At 43.6% G+C, this 18756-nt stretch overlaps 1 protein-coding gene across 4 annotated transcripts in view; it reads right to left on the bottom strand.

Moving 5' to 3' along the window:
• Positions 1–1919: 1919 nt before the first annotated feature.
• ogdha (oxoglutarate dehydrogenase a) overlaps positions 1920–18756 on the bottom strand; it is a 32428-nt gene continuing 15591 nt past the window's right edge. For 2 of the 4 annotated variants that reach the window (XM_061039107.1, XM_061039106.1), the window contains exons 5-23: positions 12640–12755; positions 12060–12214; positions 11696–11842; positions 11515–11605; positions 11240–11419; positions 10333–10461; positions 10080–10259; positions 9832–9984; positions 9394–9496; positions 8638–8766; positions 8303–8453; positions 7669–7796; positions 7406–7584; positions 6526–6597; positions 6201–6326; positions 5769–5841; positions 5525–5688; positions 4432–4586; positions 1920–4348 (exon numbers count right to left, since the gene is read on the bottom strand). In XM_061039107.1, the coding sequence (XP_060895090.1) occupies positions 4228–4348; positions 4432–4586; positions 5525–5688; positions 5769–5841; positions 6201–6326; positions 6526–6597; positions 7406–7584; positions 7669–7796; positions 8303–8453; positions 8638–8766; positions 9394–9496; positions 9832–9984; positions 10080–10259; positions 10333–10461; positions 11240–11419; positions 11515–11605; positions 11696–11842; positions 12060–12214; positions 12640–12755 (2552 nt within the window). In that variant the 3' untranslated portion in view covers positions 1920–4227. Of the gene's footprint in view, positions 4349–4431; positions 4587–5524; positions 5689–5768; positions 5842–6200; positions 6327–6525; positions 6598–7405; positions 7585–7668; positions 7797–8302; positions 8454–8637; positions 8767–9393; positions 9497–9831; positions 9985–10079; positions 10260–10332; positions 10462–11239; positions 11420–11514; positions 11606–11695; positions 11843–12059; positions 12215–12639; positions 12756–15115; positions 15161–18228; positions 18274–18756 lie in introns of all 4 variants that reach the window. The other 2 variants (XM_061039103.1, XM_061039104.1) reach the window with 2 other exon arrangements.

The following is an 18756-nucleotide window of genomic DNA, read 5'->3' as shown; positions in this document are numbered from 1 at the left end:
GTGTGTGTGCGTGTGTTTAAATACGTACACAGACGCCTCAAGAGATGCTGCTGTGATCTGCAGCCTGTTTCCATGGCAACTGATAGTCTCTCTCTCTCTCTCTCTCCCACACACGCATTCTCTCTCAAACACACCTGTGATAGTGATTAGGTTTGACATCTAACAGACCTTGCGAGTGTGTGAGATCAAAGCGAAGACGAGACCGAGAGACGAGAGGAGAGGAGGAGGAGGGGGGGGGGCTATCCGAGGGAGGACAAGAAGGAAAAGGAGAGGAGGGAGAAGAAAGATCAAGGTACAAAGATGTGAACAAAGGAATTCAACAAAAGATTAGAAAACGGTGGAATGAGGAGAGCAGAGGGGGAGAGGAAGAAAACAGGATTGAAAAATAACATTGAGGAGGGAGGAAAGGAACCGAGGAAATAAAAGGATGCAAGGAGAAAATGAGGGAAAGAAAAAGGCAGAAATGAAGGGAACAAGTATGTGTAAGTCAGAGACAGGACTGTGGATAGAGTCAGAAATCCTGCAGGGAGAGAGAGTGGGGAAGGAGCCACAGGTCGGAATCGGGCCTGGGCTACCAGTTTGGAGGACTATAGCATCCATACATGTGGAATGGGCACTAACCACTAGGCCACCGGCACCTCCTCTATTACATTTATAAATGTGTATGAATAAATATCTACATATACATCTTTATACATATATTAGACATGCTGATATTTCCAAACACATTTAAGAGCATCATTTTCAGTTAAGCAGCTGAATGTTTGCAGCTCTTGGGAGTCCAAGACAAATTTCCCCAAAAGGGACAATTAAGTGTATTGTATATTTAAAAGTCACATATTCTGTAAAACACACTTCACCATGTTTCTCTAACTCTAATGTGTGTCTCTAGTCTGTCTACAAACCCCCCAATGATGAGAAAAGTCCATCCTCTCCGTCTTTTCCCTGCTCCACTTTTCAGAAAATGTGTGCTCAAACAGGCCGTTTGGAGATTTTCCCTTCATGACATCACAAAGGGCAGTAGCCCCTCCCCCAGGTGGGTGACACTCCCACAGCTAGGTGTTTGTTCTGCCCTCTGAGTCTGCCTTCTCACTGTAAACAATAGGGCATGGAACGAGAAAGCCAGAGACACCCGAGCCTCTTCCAGAGAGGGGGCGTGGTCAGACATAGTTCATTTACATATTTAAAGGTACAGACACAGAAACAGCCTGTTCTGAGCAGGGCTGAAATAGAGGGGTTTATAGGCATTATCAAATACAGGATCAGAGTGGATTTAGAACAAGAGACTTCACACACATGTTTTGAGGAGCTCTGAGACTTATTTAAACTGGTTGAAAATGAGGATAATGTCACCTTTAAATATGAAGTTACTTTTTCTAATAAAATCAGACTTGGATTGCTTCAACCAGCCTGTAAAGGTTTCAACATAATCCTCAAGGGGCAAATTGTTCTGATCGATGCTTGTACGCAAAACATATATTGTTCAGGCTCAGATTGTTCTTGAAAGTTTCTGACATTACATCTTTGCTTTATTTTGAACGGGTTACAACTCGTACGTCGCTCTCTTCAAACTCACTGGACTCCCGTGACCTTGCAGAACACCCGAACTTAAGGTCTTTAGCAGCCTGAATCTTTTATTTATTTTGTGTTATTGTGTTTAACTGTGACTAAATATTTGAGACTCCAAAGTCAAACATTTACACAAGCTCACTGGTTGGAGCAGCGGTACATCAACATGTTAAGTTAGTGTTTTTAATAAGAGGAATTTGATTGCTCTAAACTAAAGAGTCATTAACCAGCTGATAGTAGTTTAGAAAAAGATTATTACCTGAACAAAAAGATCTATAAAATATCCATCCATCTAAATATGAGCCAGGTTTAAATTTCTCTTCCACACACAGACACAGAAGCAGCTGCTCTTCAGTACATACAGGATTCTTTATTGAATGAAGCAAAGTAATGAAGAGAATTACAATCCCCTATTATGAAAATAAATAAATCATTTTCTTTGTCTCACAGAAGCCCAGAACGCCACCTGCAGCCGATTTATTTTCAAATCTTCTGTTGTCGTTTTGTTTTTACTATTTTTTTCAAACCAGGAGATTTTGTTTCCTGCTGACAGAGTTCATTCAGCTGCGAGTCAAATAATAAAAACACGAGACGCTCCGATCCATTTTGGCACGGGGTAAATGCTCCAGAGAGAGAGAGAGAGTAAGAGAGAAGAGAAGAAGAGAGGCAGAAGCCGGGGGGTTAAATTATAATCAGCAGTGCATTTGGTTCATGTAGGGACGCCTGATAGCGCAAAACGCGGCCATTTTTACTCCCAAAATATCCCTTCGAAACAAAGAAAAACAACAAAATCTCAGTGTGCTAGTTAAGCGTTGCCGTGGTGACTAATTACAGACTTTACCTTAACGAGCTTACACACCTGCTGGAAGGCAGAAAACCCTCCACCTGCTGTACTGAATCCAATCCTCAAGTTATGACACCCACTTTTCCCACAGATAGCCCAGCTCCCATTCGCTTTTCACGGGGCGTGCTAACGATGCTAACGAGCCGTTTATTCAAAAATAAAAACAAAAGATCTCCTGCAACGTTTCAGGTGAAGAAGATGATTATCGAGTAATGATCCTGCGTGTGTGTGTGTGTGTAGACTGAACTGCTGACCTGCTGATACGTAGATGTGTGTGTGGACGGAGGAATGTGTGTGTGTTTCCAACCTTAAGTATCAGGCTCCGCTCCATCAATGGATTGAAACTATTCTTTAGCAACATCGGCTCAGACGTCGCCTCTAATGTCTCTGCTGTTTCTCGCTCGTTGCCTCATCACAACATTTTCACCACAGACTGAGTCACGTCTGCAGCACAGAGCTTTTAAAAAACCGTTCCCTACTGAAATCTAGAATTCATGAATCAGACCAAACTTCATTAAAAATGTCGCTGAATATAGTCAGAGTAAATTCAGGGGATTTTCTTGTCTAGCTGCAGTTGTTTTCAAACCTTTCTGATCATGCAGTACGTCTGAAATCTCAAAAAACACAACAACATCTAAATCCGGACAATTTTTAAATCAGCAATTAAGTCCGAAAGCAGCTGAAAGAGCTTGAGTCTTCACGCCTTAAATACACACATTTCTCTATTGATACAATGACAGTGATTTCCAGAGCAACAAGAGTACTCTCACATATCAGATTTGATGATTTATTTTCAATTAACTGTCTATTCTTTCACAGCGACACTCAGACGCTGATGAACATTAAAAAACCTCAAGAGAAAACTCGATGCTCGGAAAGTTACTGCAGTGGAGTTGAGCCTGGCGCTGAGCTACCGAGACAAACCGCACTGATGCTTAACTCAGAGTATTTTTGTAGTTCAATAGTACACAGTGAATTTTAACTTCAAACATCAGTATGCACTTATAGTACATGGTGTGTTCTGCGTTAACCGTACGTGTCCAAACGTCAGCCTGACCACAAACTATCACAAGGCCTAAAGTACGTGAACAGCCGATCACAAACAAACGTTTCCCCAACATCATCACGCACAAGAGGCCGTGTTTAATGATGCAGGGAGGCGGATTAGTTTCTGCAGAAACAGAATAAACTTAATTTCTGAATCTGACTGCTGGTAAAAGAACATCTGCGTGTTCTCTGACGTTCTCTGGTTCATTCATCTGGTGACAGAACGTGTAGAAAATGAGTCAAAATGAGGAAACTGTCAATATTTAAATCAGACAAACCTCTTCAGTTTGAACCTTTACATTTGACAGAATTCAGAGTGCACAGAGAACTGCACTTAAGTTAAGAGAAACAACAAAAGAAGGTTTGAGTCTGCTGTTTATAACGTAGAGCGTACATTTATTTGCCAACAGCACATTGTTTTGTCAGAAAATCTTATTTTTTCTAGTTTAAAATCTGCTGAAATAAAAGCAGATTTATAAATAACCTGATTGGAATACATTAAATAAACGCAGACTTGTTGATAATCTGTTTGTAGTTTGGATGCACTGTGTACTAAAGAGGCTGACGTCTCTGTGGAGTATTTGCAGATTGTGCAGTTTAAGATCATGTAATGTTTGCAAACCCTACCATGAGATATAATGTTTGTTTTTGTGCGTGTGTCGATGCAGTGTGCGTGTCACAACTGAATCCGGTAGAGTTGGGGTCAAAGGTCAGACAGGTGAGAGTTTGATCCAGATGTTGCAGGTCAGGGGTCAGAAGTCGCGGCTTTACTCTTGATCTTTGAATGCGTCGAGGCCGAAGGCGTTGTCCAGCAAACGTCGCAGCTCCATCAGGTGAGTGTTTTTGTTTCCTGTAGCCGGAGCTGCCGCCGGCCCCCTGCCAGCGTACCTGAACACACACACACACACACAGTCATGAAGCGGCACGGCCTAATGTTAGACTTTAAGTCATGTGACCGATCAGACTCTTACCACACAGGTTTGGCTCTCTGGATGGTGGTCCTGATGCGGGGCTTCACGTAGTCATAGTAACCCTGGTTCTTGTGCTCCTCCTGACACCACACCAGGTCGGCGTTGTGGAAACGCTCAGACTCCGCCTTCACCTGATCGAAGGGGAACGGAGACAGCTGGAGAGAGAGGAAAAGTCATCAGTTAATATCAATATCTAGTCCTTTAAATTATAATGCTCTGTTTTTAAAATCTCAGATTTTTTATTTTATTATTCATACAATGATCAACTTGCACTTTGAAGCTTTGGCAGAAACTGTTCTGCCAATAAAACCTTTAAAGCAACGTAATGCAACAATTCACTTTGGTGCCCCCTGAAGGTCTCTGAGTGTAACTGCACTGTTGTAAAACACATTGATGTTAAGACTCCCCCTCGTAGACTACGTCCATATGTGGAGGAGCAGAGGCAGGGGGTGAAACCAGAGTCCAATTGACAAGCCACAGTAATGTTATTTACTGGATTCTGTGCAAATATGATTCTGCTAAAGTCTACCGGCCGTTGCAGGGACGACTTCTGGTGTGAGATGGGTTTATTTATTTGTATGCAAGTGAACTGAATTCAGATGGGTACAACTTTATAAATCACCCATAAAAATAAATAATTAGGAGAAAGTTGCCTGTTCAGCATCTCGAGAGTCACTGCTACTTTCCACATAGTCCGTGCACACTGAGTTCCACCAGTGCCACATTTTTAGCTCTGTCGGACAGTGAACGCTCTGCCCCACTGGCTTTGTTTCTGGAGCCATGAGCAGCTGAACACACATCAGAACTACAAGATCACAGGAATTAAGAGAAAACGTGCAGACAACATTTAGCTTTGTCTCCCTGAGGTTGCCCTGCTGTTCATTCTGTTGCACACAGCTCGATTCATTTCTCACACACACTCTTCACTGTCTCGCAACCCATCTTCAAAGTCGTGGTTAGGAGTGAACAACGCCTTGAGGTTATCCAATATTTGTGAAGCTGTTTAATATCAGCCAATAATGACAAGGCTTGAAGACGGATCAGTCAAAATACTGTATATAGCTGGTGTGTGTGTGTGTGTGTGTGTGTGTACCTGCTCCACGCGTGCGATGGCCACAGTGTCCGCCATGCCTCTGTTCTTCCTCTCTTTGGTCAGCTCGTAGTAAACCTTCCCTGTGCAGAAAATCAGCCTCTTCACCTCCTCTGGACGCTGGGCAGCAACGCCTCCTTCAGGGATCAACCTCTGGAAGTGAGTTCCTGCAGGGAGGAGGATGAAGATATTAAACCTCTTCTTTATGAAATTCTGCTTTTAATGATCAGAAGTGTAGAAGACGTACCAGGCAGCATCTCGTCAAAGCTGGATCTGGCCTCGGGGTGACGCAGCAGAGATTTGGGGGTGAAGACGATCAGCTGGAGGGACAAACGGGAACGTTAGAATTTAAAATGGATCCAAACACAAACTTTACAAAAGAGAAAAACCTGTGTTGATTAATCAGATAATAAACTAATATGTTTAGGTAAAGTTTGTTCATGTTCAGGTTTTATTTATAGCCTGTGATTGTCAGAGCACACATCAGAGAAGATTACATTTTTGAAACATAGAGGTCTGTGACGCATCGAGTGAAAGCCTGAACATGACCGAGGTCTGTTTAAATAAATATCTCATCATATCTCATTCCATGAATTAAATTCAACAGTCCAACGACACATTATCTGAACATGTACCGGTGTGTGTATGAGTTTTGTGTAAGTGTGTGTGTGTGTCTCACAGGCTTCCTGAACGGCAGGAGGATCTGTCGTCTGAGGACGTGGAAGTAGTTTCCAGGGGAAGCACAGTTCACCACGATCCAGTTACAGTCGTAGAGCTGACGGACCGCAAAGTCATCAGTGAGGGCCTGAGAGAGAGAGAGAGAGAGAGAGAGAGAGAGAGAGAGAGACATTAAATCACTTTTGAAAACAAGAAATCAATCACACAAAACAAAACAAACAAAATCTGAATTAATTTGACTTCTGAAGGGTAAAAAAAGGTGTTTATCATAACGGCCATGTAGCTTCCACTGCACTTAATGTGTGTTTGGTGTGCGTGTGTGTTACCGGCATGACGTCGGGGTCGTCGTTGCACATCTGGAGGAATCTCTCTGGACGAGCTGAAGAATGTTCTGGGCCCTGCAGACAAACAGACACAAACAGACAGTTATTCTGCAGTTCACCTGTGTGTCAGACGGATGGTGTGACTGTTCGGATCACTACTCAAAACACGTTCTGTTCAACTCTGATTGTGTAAAAACCCTTTGATTATAAAGAAATGTGCAGCCACACTAGAGGACTTTATCAGAGACTTTTTAAAAACAAATCCCTGTTTTATAACTTTGTTGTTTTTGGAGGAGTTTGCACATTAGGTGCTGCATGCATGATCGTAAAAAACAATACAATACAAGAAAAAACAATCTCGATTCACACATAAATGCAATTTCATTTCTAAATGATTCACTTCCCAATGCGTTCAGGACGAGCTGCATATACAGCAGCTTTTCCCACCTATGATGGGGCCATACTACTCTATCATCTCTCTCATTACTCTTCCTCATTTATGGCACTCAACTGTCAGCCACCATTACTATAGTAACCACTCATGGAGCAGGCAGTGGCACGTGTGGACGAGCAGGAAGGAGGCAGACACTTTATGGGGCTGAAGTTAGAGCCGCAGCTTTCATTTAGTTGAAAAAAAATATATATACATTGTGAGAGAATGGTGATCTCAAATCTATGAGGAAAATTGGGATTCACATTTTAGCAAGAATTGTGCAGCGCTATCGCACATCCAACTATCTCATGAAGAAGATGCATAGGATGAGGCCATTTTTACAACTGTTGTTTTTACATCTCGAACCCTTGTAAGAAGTTTAAAGCATTAAGATGAATGCTGACAGGCCTGACACAGCTCTGTATTTGTGTGTGTTTGCATGCTCCTCACCATGCCCTCCATGCCGTGCGGCAGCAGCAGCACGATGCCGTTCTGGCGGACCCACTTGGCCTGACCGGGGCAGATGAACTGGTCGATGATGCACTGAGCCGTGTTGTGGAAGTCTCCAAACTGAGCCTCCCACAGGACCAGAGCGTTCGGACTCGCCATCGCAAAACCCAACTCAAAACCTGCAGATAATAAACAATGAATACGACAATAACACTGAATAAACTGATTCATAAACGAGCATCGGCAGGAGTGTTGGGACTGACCGAGGCATCCGTACTCGGACAGAGAGCTGTTGCAGACGGTGTACGGCGCCTGGTCAGGAGCGATGTGGTTCATGGGGATACAGATCCTCTTGTCCACATTCTGATCGTGGAGGACGTGATGACGGTGGCTGAAAGAGGACAAACAAGAGTCAGACTGCGGGTACACTCTACAACCCTCAGCTTTAGTTTGATTCAATCTTCTTTTTCTCACAGATGAAATTAACCGAGAGGCGTTAAAGTCTGCGAGAAACAAAGGTAGTTTAGAGCAAACGTGTCAACAACCTAAGCGTTTGTTTTTACATGTGTTATCCTTTTTGTGACGCTCGGATCTGAGAAACATTGTAATCCTGTTACATCGATAAATGCCACTGTCAGGTATTAATGGTGTATGGATGATCGTAGCAAACACAGTTTCTTTCTACAAGGATAGTTTAGTTGCGGAATAATAGAGGAGAGAACCCAAAGTAAAACAACAGCTGATACAAATCTCAGTAAAAAGTCCAGCTGTTGAACTGGAAGAGGAGCGAGTGTGTTTCCATGAAGAGGATCCACGAGTGAAGGAATCGGCTCCCAAAGCAGGCAGTGAACACAAGGAATACCGAGGTCTTCATCGCTAACTTCCTGAGTCATGTACCTGAACGTTCCTCGCTCCACGTCCTGTCCCGACAGCCTGATGTGAGTTCCCTCCTTCAGCAGAGACCCGAAGGCCATGTACTCTCCCAGAGCCCAGTCAACGGTCCGGTTACGAACCATCTCAGCCCGACCCTTCAGGATACGACTCAGACCTGAAAACAAAAACACAAATACATCTGTCAGGCCTGTAGTCTTAAGCAGTTTATTTACCAATGAAAAGAACAAGTTGTTTATAATGTGTCAGGAGAAAACATTGACTTTAAATTATGATTCACCGTCTTTGTCTGAAGTCAAATAAATAAATGAGACATTAGAGGTATGATGAATGTGTCAAACCTCCGTGGATGGTGAAGTCCTCCACAGGTACAGACGAGGCCACCTGTCCGATGTGGTTCAGGCTCTCTTCAGTCAGACCGGTGGAGGGGCAGCTCATGGACTTGGGCTGACCGTCCAGAGTGAAAAAACCTGAAGACGACAACAAAACAACAACATGTCAAGTTCATGATTCATGTGTACACGAGTACGGTCCGCTGTTTGACGTGAACACAACCGTGCTCAAACAAGGAAGTGGACCGCTGTTTGACGTAATTCTAAACGTCTCCTGTCGCTTCATCTGTGCAGCACGGACCCTGTTTAATCCTCTGAGCTGCACGGTAGATGTGGAAGTAGGGAGAGGGTCGTTATTGGCGTCTCATGAATAACAAAAACATCCACAGTTAGCAGGATGGACTCAGCCTGTGAGTTCATCCTGATTTGCAAACCAGCTGTGTGCATACTGCCACCTGCTGTATCAGACTGTGTATATACGCAAGTGTACTCGGGTACAGAACAATGTTACTAATGTGAACACAGACCGGGAGGGGAGGGGGGAGCAATTGAGCTCGGGCACGGTGCCTAATGTGAAAACGCCCTAACATCTGTTTCCTTCACTTGTCTTATTTTCTCACTCTGTGTCTGATATGTTAGTATGAGACATTTTCTAGTTTGTTGTCTGTTTTTAAGAACAATCCAACCAAATATATATCGTATATAATTCATCATTGTCCTGAAATAGTGATTCTGAGTCTCACTGATCTCTTGTCTCACACTCACCGGGCCATGGGGAGTCCAGCCAGTGCTTGATGTGGAGGATTTTCTCGTCTTTGGAGCGAGCATGCGCCTCCTCACAGATCTTATCGTATTTGGCGATCTCCTCCTACAAACACAATAACCAGAAGAGAGAGTCAGACTTCTCAATCAAAAACAAAAACAGAAAAGATGACGTCAAGGCTGGTGGGGGAATTTCTCTCTGCACATTTTACAGTATTAATGCAGTACTAAAGAGGAAGACGTCTTTTGATCTAATACTTTTAATCATGAATGACACCAACACTGAAGTACATCCAGATCAATGTCACTTTGATCCACCTGCAGTACCACGAGCTAAAAACAAAAACTTCCTGCTCGGACTTTGACACTCGTCAGACGTCATCCTTGGACATGCAGGAAACACGAGAACAAAGTAACGCGGTCATGTTTGTTTGTTTTTACCTCGTACTCCTGCCTGCTGACGGCTCCCTCTGCGATCAGCTTCTCTGCGTATTTCTGCAGAACCGGCTTCTGCTTCTTGATCTGTTTGTACATCAGCGGCTGAGTGAACATCGGCTCATCCATCTCGTTGTGACCCATACGACGGTAACACACCTGAGAACACACACCCTCAGGTTAAAATACATTCTGCTGTATCTCTAAGAGGAACGCTGCTCATGCTCACATGTTGCGTTTGTGTGCACACTGACCAGGTCGACCACCACGTCTTTGTGGAACGTGGCCCTCCACTCGGCGGCGACCTTGCAGACGTAGATGACAGCCTCGGGGTCGTCTGCGTTGACGTGGAAGATGGGAGCGTTGACGACTCGAGCGACGTCAGTCGGATACGGAGACGAGCGAGCCACACGAGGGTCTGTGGTGAACCCGATCTGGAGACACGACATCAAATGTCAGCGGTCTGTTGTGTGTTCATCTCTGTGTGTATCTGTGTGTGTGTGTTACCTGGTTGTTGACGACGACGTGCACGGTGCCGTGTGTGGTGTATGACGGCAGGTCAGACAGATGGAAGGTTTCGTAGACGATGCCCTGACCGGCAAACGCTGCGTCTCCATGGAGCAGGACGGACATCACCTGAACACACAGAGACACACACCTGCTTCAGAAACAAAAAACACTTCTACATGATTTTAAACAAGAAGAGAGAGTGAAGCTACAGCCTGCACTCATTACTTGATGTTTGGTTTCATCTGACATATTTTACACAGTTGTTTGAGTATAGGCCTGTTCTTGGAGCCTGTGTTGTTGTAGGTGTGTTACTGATGGGACAGATGAGGAACATTGTTTTTTTTATAGTTTATTCAAATAAATTTGAATAATTTGAAGTTGAAGAAATCCAAAATGAGACATTTAATTCTGCCTTTCTTACAACACATGAAGCTGCATCAGCATGTTTGTTGGCAGGGATATGGAGACCAGGTTTAAAGGCTTTTAACAAGAAAGCTCAAGATATTATTTTTTTTAGCACTTTCTAAGAACCTTTGTCAAAAATATTCAGACTCCTATAACCCTCAAAGGCTAATTTAAATCAATCTGTGGATCTTTATGGATGTTGCGTTTGGGTTAAATCGTTCTCTGGATTTGGATCGTGGTGACCTTTTTTAAAGCAGCAGGACTGGTTTAGTTGGAATATTATGATTGGGAGAGTGACAGTTAAGATTGCGGTTTGTTTGTCGGAGGTCTGACAGCCACATAGATTGTGGCTGCTGTGGTGTTTGGATCTTGAAATGGTTGACTGTCAGAATCACAGGAACCGCAGCTTTCTAACAATGTGGAACTTTTAGGGAAGACTTTGTTTTCTTATTTATTTAAATAATTTGTCTGTCCGCTCCTTCCTCTCTCTGAGTCTCACCCGGTTGCCGTCGTTGTCTCCGCAGTAAAACTGCTCAGCCTTGGTCTTTCCTTGCACCACGGGATCCACGGCCTCCAGGTGAGACGGGTTCGCCATCAGAGACAGGGTGATGTTTCTGTCTGTCACACGGTTGATACGACGATGGTACATTCCCAGATGGTATTTCACATCACCAGAGCCCTGAGGAGGAGGAGGTGGAACAACACAGAGGTCAGAGTGAGGAGGAGACGTGGAGATGTGGACAGTATTTATGGTTCTTAAAGCAGCGTTAATACCTCGTCAGCAGCTTCCAGTTTGGAGTCGAACTGACAGAAAATCTGCTCCAGTTCTTTACGGATCACGTTGGCCAAAACATTCAGACGACCCCTTTGAAGAGAAGAGAGTGAGGCCGACGTGAAGCACGCTGTAACTGAAAAGCTCTGCAAATAACGGGCATTATTGTAATTGTTGTTTTACCTGTGAGGCATGCCCATGATGACGTTCTCCACGCCGTTCTCAGAGGATTTATCGATGATGGTCTTCAGAGCAGGGATCAGAGACTCGCAGCCCTCCAGACCGAAACGTTTCTCTGCAGACCACTTCTTCTGCAGGAACTCCTCAAACCTGCAAACACACACAATATAAACAATAATGTGTTGCAACTAATACTGCACAATGGCAAAGGTTCATTACACATCCAGCGTCCCCTAAACCCAGCGGACTTTTCTAAGAAAACATTAAATATACACCACAGCTGCTTGATTGAGGAGAACGGAGGTTGGATGCAAGTTTTGGTGGAGATGGAAGGGATGTTGTGGTGTTGATAGTGTGGTGAGGTTACCTGGTGGAGCGGACCATGCGGGCCAGCAGCGTCCTCTTCTCCTCCAGAGTGAACTGCATCACTCCTGGAGTCTCAAACTTCTGTCTGATCCACTGACACTGCTCCAGGTCGTTGATGAACATGAACTCCACGCCGATGTGCTGACAGTACGCCATCTGAGCAGCAGATACCACACAGGTGAGTGTCAGGAGCAGCGCAGGACAGGTGTATGACTTTAACATGTATATTTGTTTTTTGAATTATTCAGACAAAAGCTTTGTTCACATTTGCAAAAAAACTCCTGAAAATCTGAAGTTTTCAGGGTGAGCTGCATGTGTGAGTTTCTCCTGCCAGCCCTCAAAGTATTTTGTGTTTGCACAGATGAACACACAAAGTAGTTCAAAACAGTTAACCCCTGGATATCTCTGTCAACACCTCAGATGCTTAAACTCATCAATATTCACTTTTATTTGAAGTTTAAACTGTGAGAATGAATAGTTTCAGAGCCACACAGTTTTATTAAATACCTAAGAGACACAGAAACCAACCATGTCTCTATTGCTGTGGAACACTTCCTGATTTCTACTTATTGTTCACTTACCTCCAATCGGCGGATGATCTCCTTCAGCGGCAGGGCGCTCTCTGAGCCGCCGATGAAGGTGGTGGTGGGCAGCCGGAACACCTTATCAAGGTCCGACTCATCCAGACCGTAGAAGCCTACATGTCCCATGATGCACCACAGCGCAGGAGAGCAGGAAAAGGAGGAGGAGGAGGAGGAGGAAGGGGGAGAAAAGAGGGAAGGAGGTGAGAAAAGGTTGCAGGACAGAGGGAGTGGAAAACAAAGAGATGGACAGACAGGCCGTGGACAAATGAGAACATGCATACAAAGGTTAGTAATGAGTGCATGAATAAATCAATGAATATTAAATGAATAACATGGAGACAAATATGTAACAGCCAGACATGTTATTAAAGCACAGACGCACAACAGACATGCAGACAGATGAACAGAAGGAGAGAGAAGAGAGCAGAGAGAAGCGACAGCAGCAGAAACAGTTTTAGTTTGTTGATGGAGGAGTGTTTGTGTCGCAGCAGCAGGATGGAGTGAGGAGAAGTTCAGGGGTTCAGTCGAGTTAAAAAAAGAAAAGTAAAAGTAAGAAGAGACATCGTTAGTGTCATTCATCTGAACCAATCAGAAGCTTCACACATCAAAACAGACATGACGGAGCTCAGTCTGATGATATTTCTTAAATCAACAGGTAAGGTACCTTATAACAATGACTGTGTTTGTTAGTATCCCTCCGCTGCTGAAAGCAGTCCCTAACAAATTCCGTGTCCTCTTCATGGGTTAGAGAGAGACGCTGATTTCAGAGATTCTTCAGCCTTTTATTAAAAACAAAGCATGTCACACTGAGATGACTTTAGAGTCTGCAGCAGGGAAACGACAGGCTCAGAGCGACGAGTCTCACCCGCTGTAGACTCCCATGTTGTGTTTGTTTTTATGACTTTCGATTACAAGACGGAGAAAAGAGAATAACAGCAGACTGGTTCTTTCACAGGTGACATTATTCAAGACTCCTCAAAGTTGAATTTCTGAACGCCAGTGTCCACCCGGGGTGAAGAGTTGGAGTGCTACTCTGGTTTAATCCATAACTTTGATTTATTTTATACATCCTCATGTTTCCAGTCCACAAGAAAATATATTTATTTTTCCCCCTTCTACTCTTGAATCTGATGTCCGGGCTAAGTGACATGCTTGATGCGTCTGCACGATGGCATTCCTCCAAAATGCTTCTTTTAGCTCGACAGAGTGCTGTCACAGCTTAGCTCGATATTCAAACGTTATCTGATCAGATTAAAGCGATCAGATTGTATCACTCTTGAGATCTGGAGGTTGAAAAAAATAAATGTTGTAAAACACAGTGCAGTTATGCCTCCCTCCCCCTTAAAGACACCGCCCATTTGTTAACACTCAGAGGAGCGGTGCTGCGAGAAGCCAAAGAACCACGTCGACTGAAAAGGTTCAGTAATAATACTGGATTATTTATTTCCTCTCTACAGCCCGTTGCAGGGACAGCTTTTTAGGAAAAGTGGATACTGGCAATGTGAAAGGAATTAACACTAAATAACATTGATAATCTGCCTCAGACGCTAAGAGTCTTAAAGTTTACTTTGATGTTTTTAAGGACGAGGTGTGTCAGACGCTGTAGAGATTAAAGATCCCCCTGAGACATATGAAGGAATAAAAAAAGTCCATCCCCAGTCCATCATCTTCATCATCATCAGTCTACATTTATGAGCCTCTTCCCGGCTGGTTAATCTCGGCTGACACCTGTAAATCAGCACGGGTCTCCTGGAAGACGACACTGAGGGTGAAATGTCCCAAACCTGGAGGGAAAAAGGTGACGGGGAGTCTCCAGGATGTTTATTAAAAAACACAAAAACAAAGCTCTGTTCACCTCAGAGAGAGCAGTGATGTGTTAATGACAGCAGAAATGAGAACATGAGTGACATGTTGGGAGGGTTATGAGGATTTAATCGATAATTCTGAAACTTCAAACGGATTATGGGACAGTTAGGGGAGGAGGTGTTATGAAATAAAGAGGACAGATTCAAAGAGAAAGAAGAAAGACGTGTTTCTGTGTGTGTTCGGAAAAAATAGAGTCCTACTGTGTTCTTAAATCAAACAACACAAGCACCTTAAAATGTTTCCTGTTAGACTCCATGAGCAGGACACACTCAACCTGCCAATCAGAGCGCTGGACAGGCAGACTGACGGCTGATTCAGCCAATCAAAGCGCTCACACAAGTTAAAAATCACCTCTGACAAACTGAGCAGTGAACAGAGACGACACAGCCACAAACCAAACAACGAGTGACAGCCAAGCTGGCCAATCAAGAAGCAGAGTCTGCTCAGCCTCTTCATCCCTCTCCTCCTCCTCCTCGTCTAAAGAGCGTGGAGGTAGTGAGAGAGGAGAGGAAACACATTTAAGACGACACTCTTCTTCTCTACAAAACATGGCAGCCAAGACTTTTAAAGTTTCAGAGACACAAAGCAACACGCTCCTGATCTTTACCCCTCTGTCTGCAGCCGACACTAATATGGGAGGGGCAATCTGACTCTGAAACACACAGTCACAAAACTTGATGTTAAAAAATGAAGACTCATTCAATCTTTTCCTTCGACACACATGCTCAGCACGCGAGGACAGCAGCACACAGAGACTCCTGACTTTAATACTCGCAGTGCGTTCACACATCTGGCTTCATCTGGTTTGTTTCAGTTTGTTCAGACACAAATCATAGAGACACTTTTTTTTTTAAGATGGAAGGTAGAAAGACAAATAAAACATGCTAGATTTTCTGACGGGGGGGTCGAGCGGCATCCCAGACGTGGCCTTGATGGTCGTCCACTATGACACACTACACAAGATAAAATGATCGATTTTCGAATCCCTACGTCCGCTAGATCAGGCTAAAATCGTGCTTATAGCGTGTAGTCTGACCTCAGCATAACATTTTAGAAATGGACTTCATCTGACAGGTTGGTGTCCATCTGTGAAGTCCTGGTACTGATCCGGGCTAACAGGTTTTCAAACTACTGTAAGCAGGACAGAATCAGGAGAATTCACCTCGAGCGAATGGGAGGGGGTGTTGACTTTTATTCCCTGTAATCTGTGCACGGTGCATAGACTGTCTTCAAGCGGCCGCTGCGATCTCTGTGCACATAAATAAACTGCGTATTATCTTTTCTGTTCTCCAGTATCGTCCCGCTGTGAGGTGCATGTGTGAACAGCCAGGTCCGGAGAATATCCAGAGCAGTCCTCCTGAAATGATCTAGATATTTTCAGGAGTGCAGATGTGAAAACGGCTTTAATTGTATTTCATTTTAAAACGTGCCGCAGCAGATTTTCAAAGGCTTAAACTGTCGAAAATCCACAAAACATGAGAGCAAAGCAGAAAACAGATTCATACTAAAAAAAAAGAGAGATTAAAGACACACAAAAAGTTCTAACTCAGAGCAGCTCTGCTTCAAGCTAAATAAGCTAACAGAGCTAACTACAGACAGGCCAAACATTTTCTATCAGTGACAAATTCTGTCAATAATAAAACAAAAAGGAATATTTTTAAAAATTGAGAATTAATTTCCCCCTGATCCACTGCCATTAAAAAAAGTCACTGACAGAAAAATCGTGTGAAAAATCCTCCATCAGAGATTTCTTCAAACTCTTCTACTGTTTACTGGACAGAGCAGGGTGCTAGCAGCAGCTAAAAGCTAACACAGCTAACTAAACTACATGGACAGAGCACACAGCAGACATTCAGAGATCAGAGGGACTGAGGCAACACTTGAGCAGCAGAACGACCTTTAAAGTTTTATTTTTACTGAAGTCTTAAAGAAACATTTCTCTTTGGTTCATCGTCTGAAGTCAACAAATAAACAAACGGGACGTCTTATGGAGGAGAAAACAGCGTGCGTGAAGAAACATCAGCTGTTGTCTGCCAAATAAGACGTGATGGATGGAAAAGAAGAAGAGTGAAGCAGATGCTACTAAATCAGGAAAAAATGAAACAGAAGTAATTTAATAAAGCAAAGAAAGAGAGAGGTGGATAGTCGGAAACTTTGAGTTCATGATCTGAATTATGTCGCTCTCTTTGTTTCTGCATGTTGGTGATCATTTAGGGGAACATGTTTTAAATTGCACGTTGGTTTTCTATTCTTATTCCTGAACAGGTTATGTTCATTTTCTTGGTACAGGTCTAATTTTAATTCTGATCTATGTAGGGGTTTCTTTAAACCCGGGTTTACTCGGGTGGGGGTAATTCCAATGGGACAGAACTTTGTGACTTCCCGTCTCTACTTTTTTTTTAGTTTTTATGGCTTTTGTCTACTGGTCTATTCTTGCGGGCTTCCCCTGGGAATCATACGTTTCACGTTACAATGAACTATGGGTAATTCCTGCTTAGTGACGGGATTCATAAAGGGATCAAAAAGTCAGCGATAGATCCTCACACACATTAGGATTTGACAGTGGGACAGCCCTAAGCCCTGACAGACTGAGCGGGAACGCTCATCAGAGTCAGTGAGTTTGTGAGTGTGGACATCAAGACGGGGCCTCTGTCTCTATATGTCGGGCCTGTGATTGACTGGTGACCAGTCCAGGGTTAACCCCGCCTCTCAACCAATGACAGCTGGGAAAAAGCGTTATAAGGATTCAGTGTTTCCCCTACCATTATATTAGGGGGGCGGCCCGCCCCCCCAACGGCCCCCTTGAAGGTCAAGTATTATTTTTGGGCTTTTTGGCTTTATTGTAGAGCTAGGATAGTGGATAGAGTCGGAAATCAGGGAAAGAAGTCGTTTAAGGATACCTTTCCGATAGATAAGGAGTGTTTGTGTTGGCGTGTGTCCCCCCACCCCCCCAAAGCTGTAAACCTAGGGGAAACACTGGGATTGAAAGGATAATTATTATTTTTTTAAATTCATATTTTTTTACTTATCTATTTTCATGTATTGCTGTTTTTGTTCTGGGTGTGTAAGTTTCAATATTTTGATGTGATGCAGATGATCTAAAATCAGTCAGTAATCAAGTTAAATAATTGTGATCTCGATATCGCTCAAAATAATCGCTATTATGATTTGTGACATGAGCAGCCCTAACTTTGACATTTTATACATTTTTTTGTTGGTTTCCATTATTAAATTATAAAACAGTGGATCCACGCTTCCCTCATAGCTGAATGCTGCATAAATCACACAACACATTTGTATGACTGGAACAGTTAGCATTTGTAGCAGATGATTTGAATGTGTATATTTGTTCCCATTTTAATGTTTTATCTTGATTTTTATGTCATGGAAAAATAGTTTAGCAGCGCTGACTGTTGCTACATGAAGTGGGAACATTTATGAACTCATGGAACAAAAGTTTGATAAACGTAAAGACAGTGAACCAAAGAAAATATTCCTTTTATTCTAACCCGTCGTGTAGTGCAGCAGCTCCTGCAGGAGCTCAGGATGTCAGATAGAAACTCTGCAGTCTGCTGGACTGTTTCCTCGTGTTTCCCGTCCTGATATCCTGAGTTCCTGAAAAAGTCACTGCACACTAATACACGTGATAAACTCTATTAAAGACAAGAACTAGCTTCAAAGCACTGTGCAGGGTCACACCAGTATTTGTGTTTCTCATACCTCCTACCGTTAGGATTTTCAGCCTCTCCTTGAACACAGCAACGTCTGGATGGTGGCCAGCAGGGGGCAGCAAAGGGAGAGACACTCGGAAACATTAGTGACCCACAACCTGCTTAAACCAAACAACCACGGCCATTTTACACCAGCGCCACAACCGTCCACAGCTAAAACAGAGCACAACAGTGACCCCTGCATCTCAACGTCTCCACCACCTTTTTATTTGGTAACAAATCCACAGAATCAGTGCAGACGTTTGTTGTAAAAAAGGGTGTGGATAAAAAAGGGAAGTGGTGGAGAAGAGGGATGCAGTCAACACCATGCTGAGGTTCAAAAGTCCTGAAAACAGAAACCCCACAAACCAACCTACACTGAGGGTTTCACAAAACAGGAAGCCATTCTGCACAGGTCACCTTCATCAGAGCGAGGATTCCCAGAGCTGCACGGACACTCTACTCAACCACTGACGTCCTCTGTTTGCAGTAAAAACTTGAGTCTGTTCATAAACCAGACTGATTCACAAACTGTCCC

The sequence above is a fragment of the Labrus mixtus genome, chromosome 5 (genome assembly GCF_963584025.1).
Source record: "Labrus mixtus chromosome 5, fLabMix1.1, whole genome shotgun sequence".
NCBI classification, from domain to species: Eukaryota; Metazoa; Chordata; class Actinopteri; order Labriformes; family Labridae; genus Labrus; species Labrus mixtus.
This window is presented reverse-complemented; position numbering and strand designations above follow the sequence as displayed.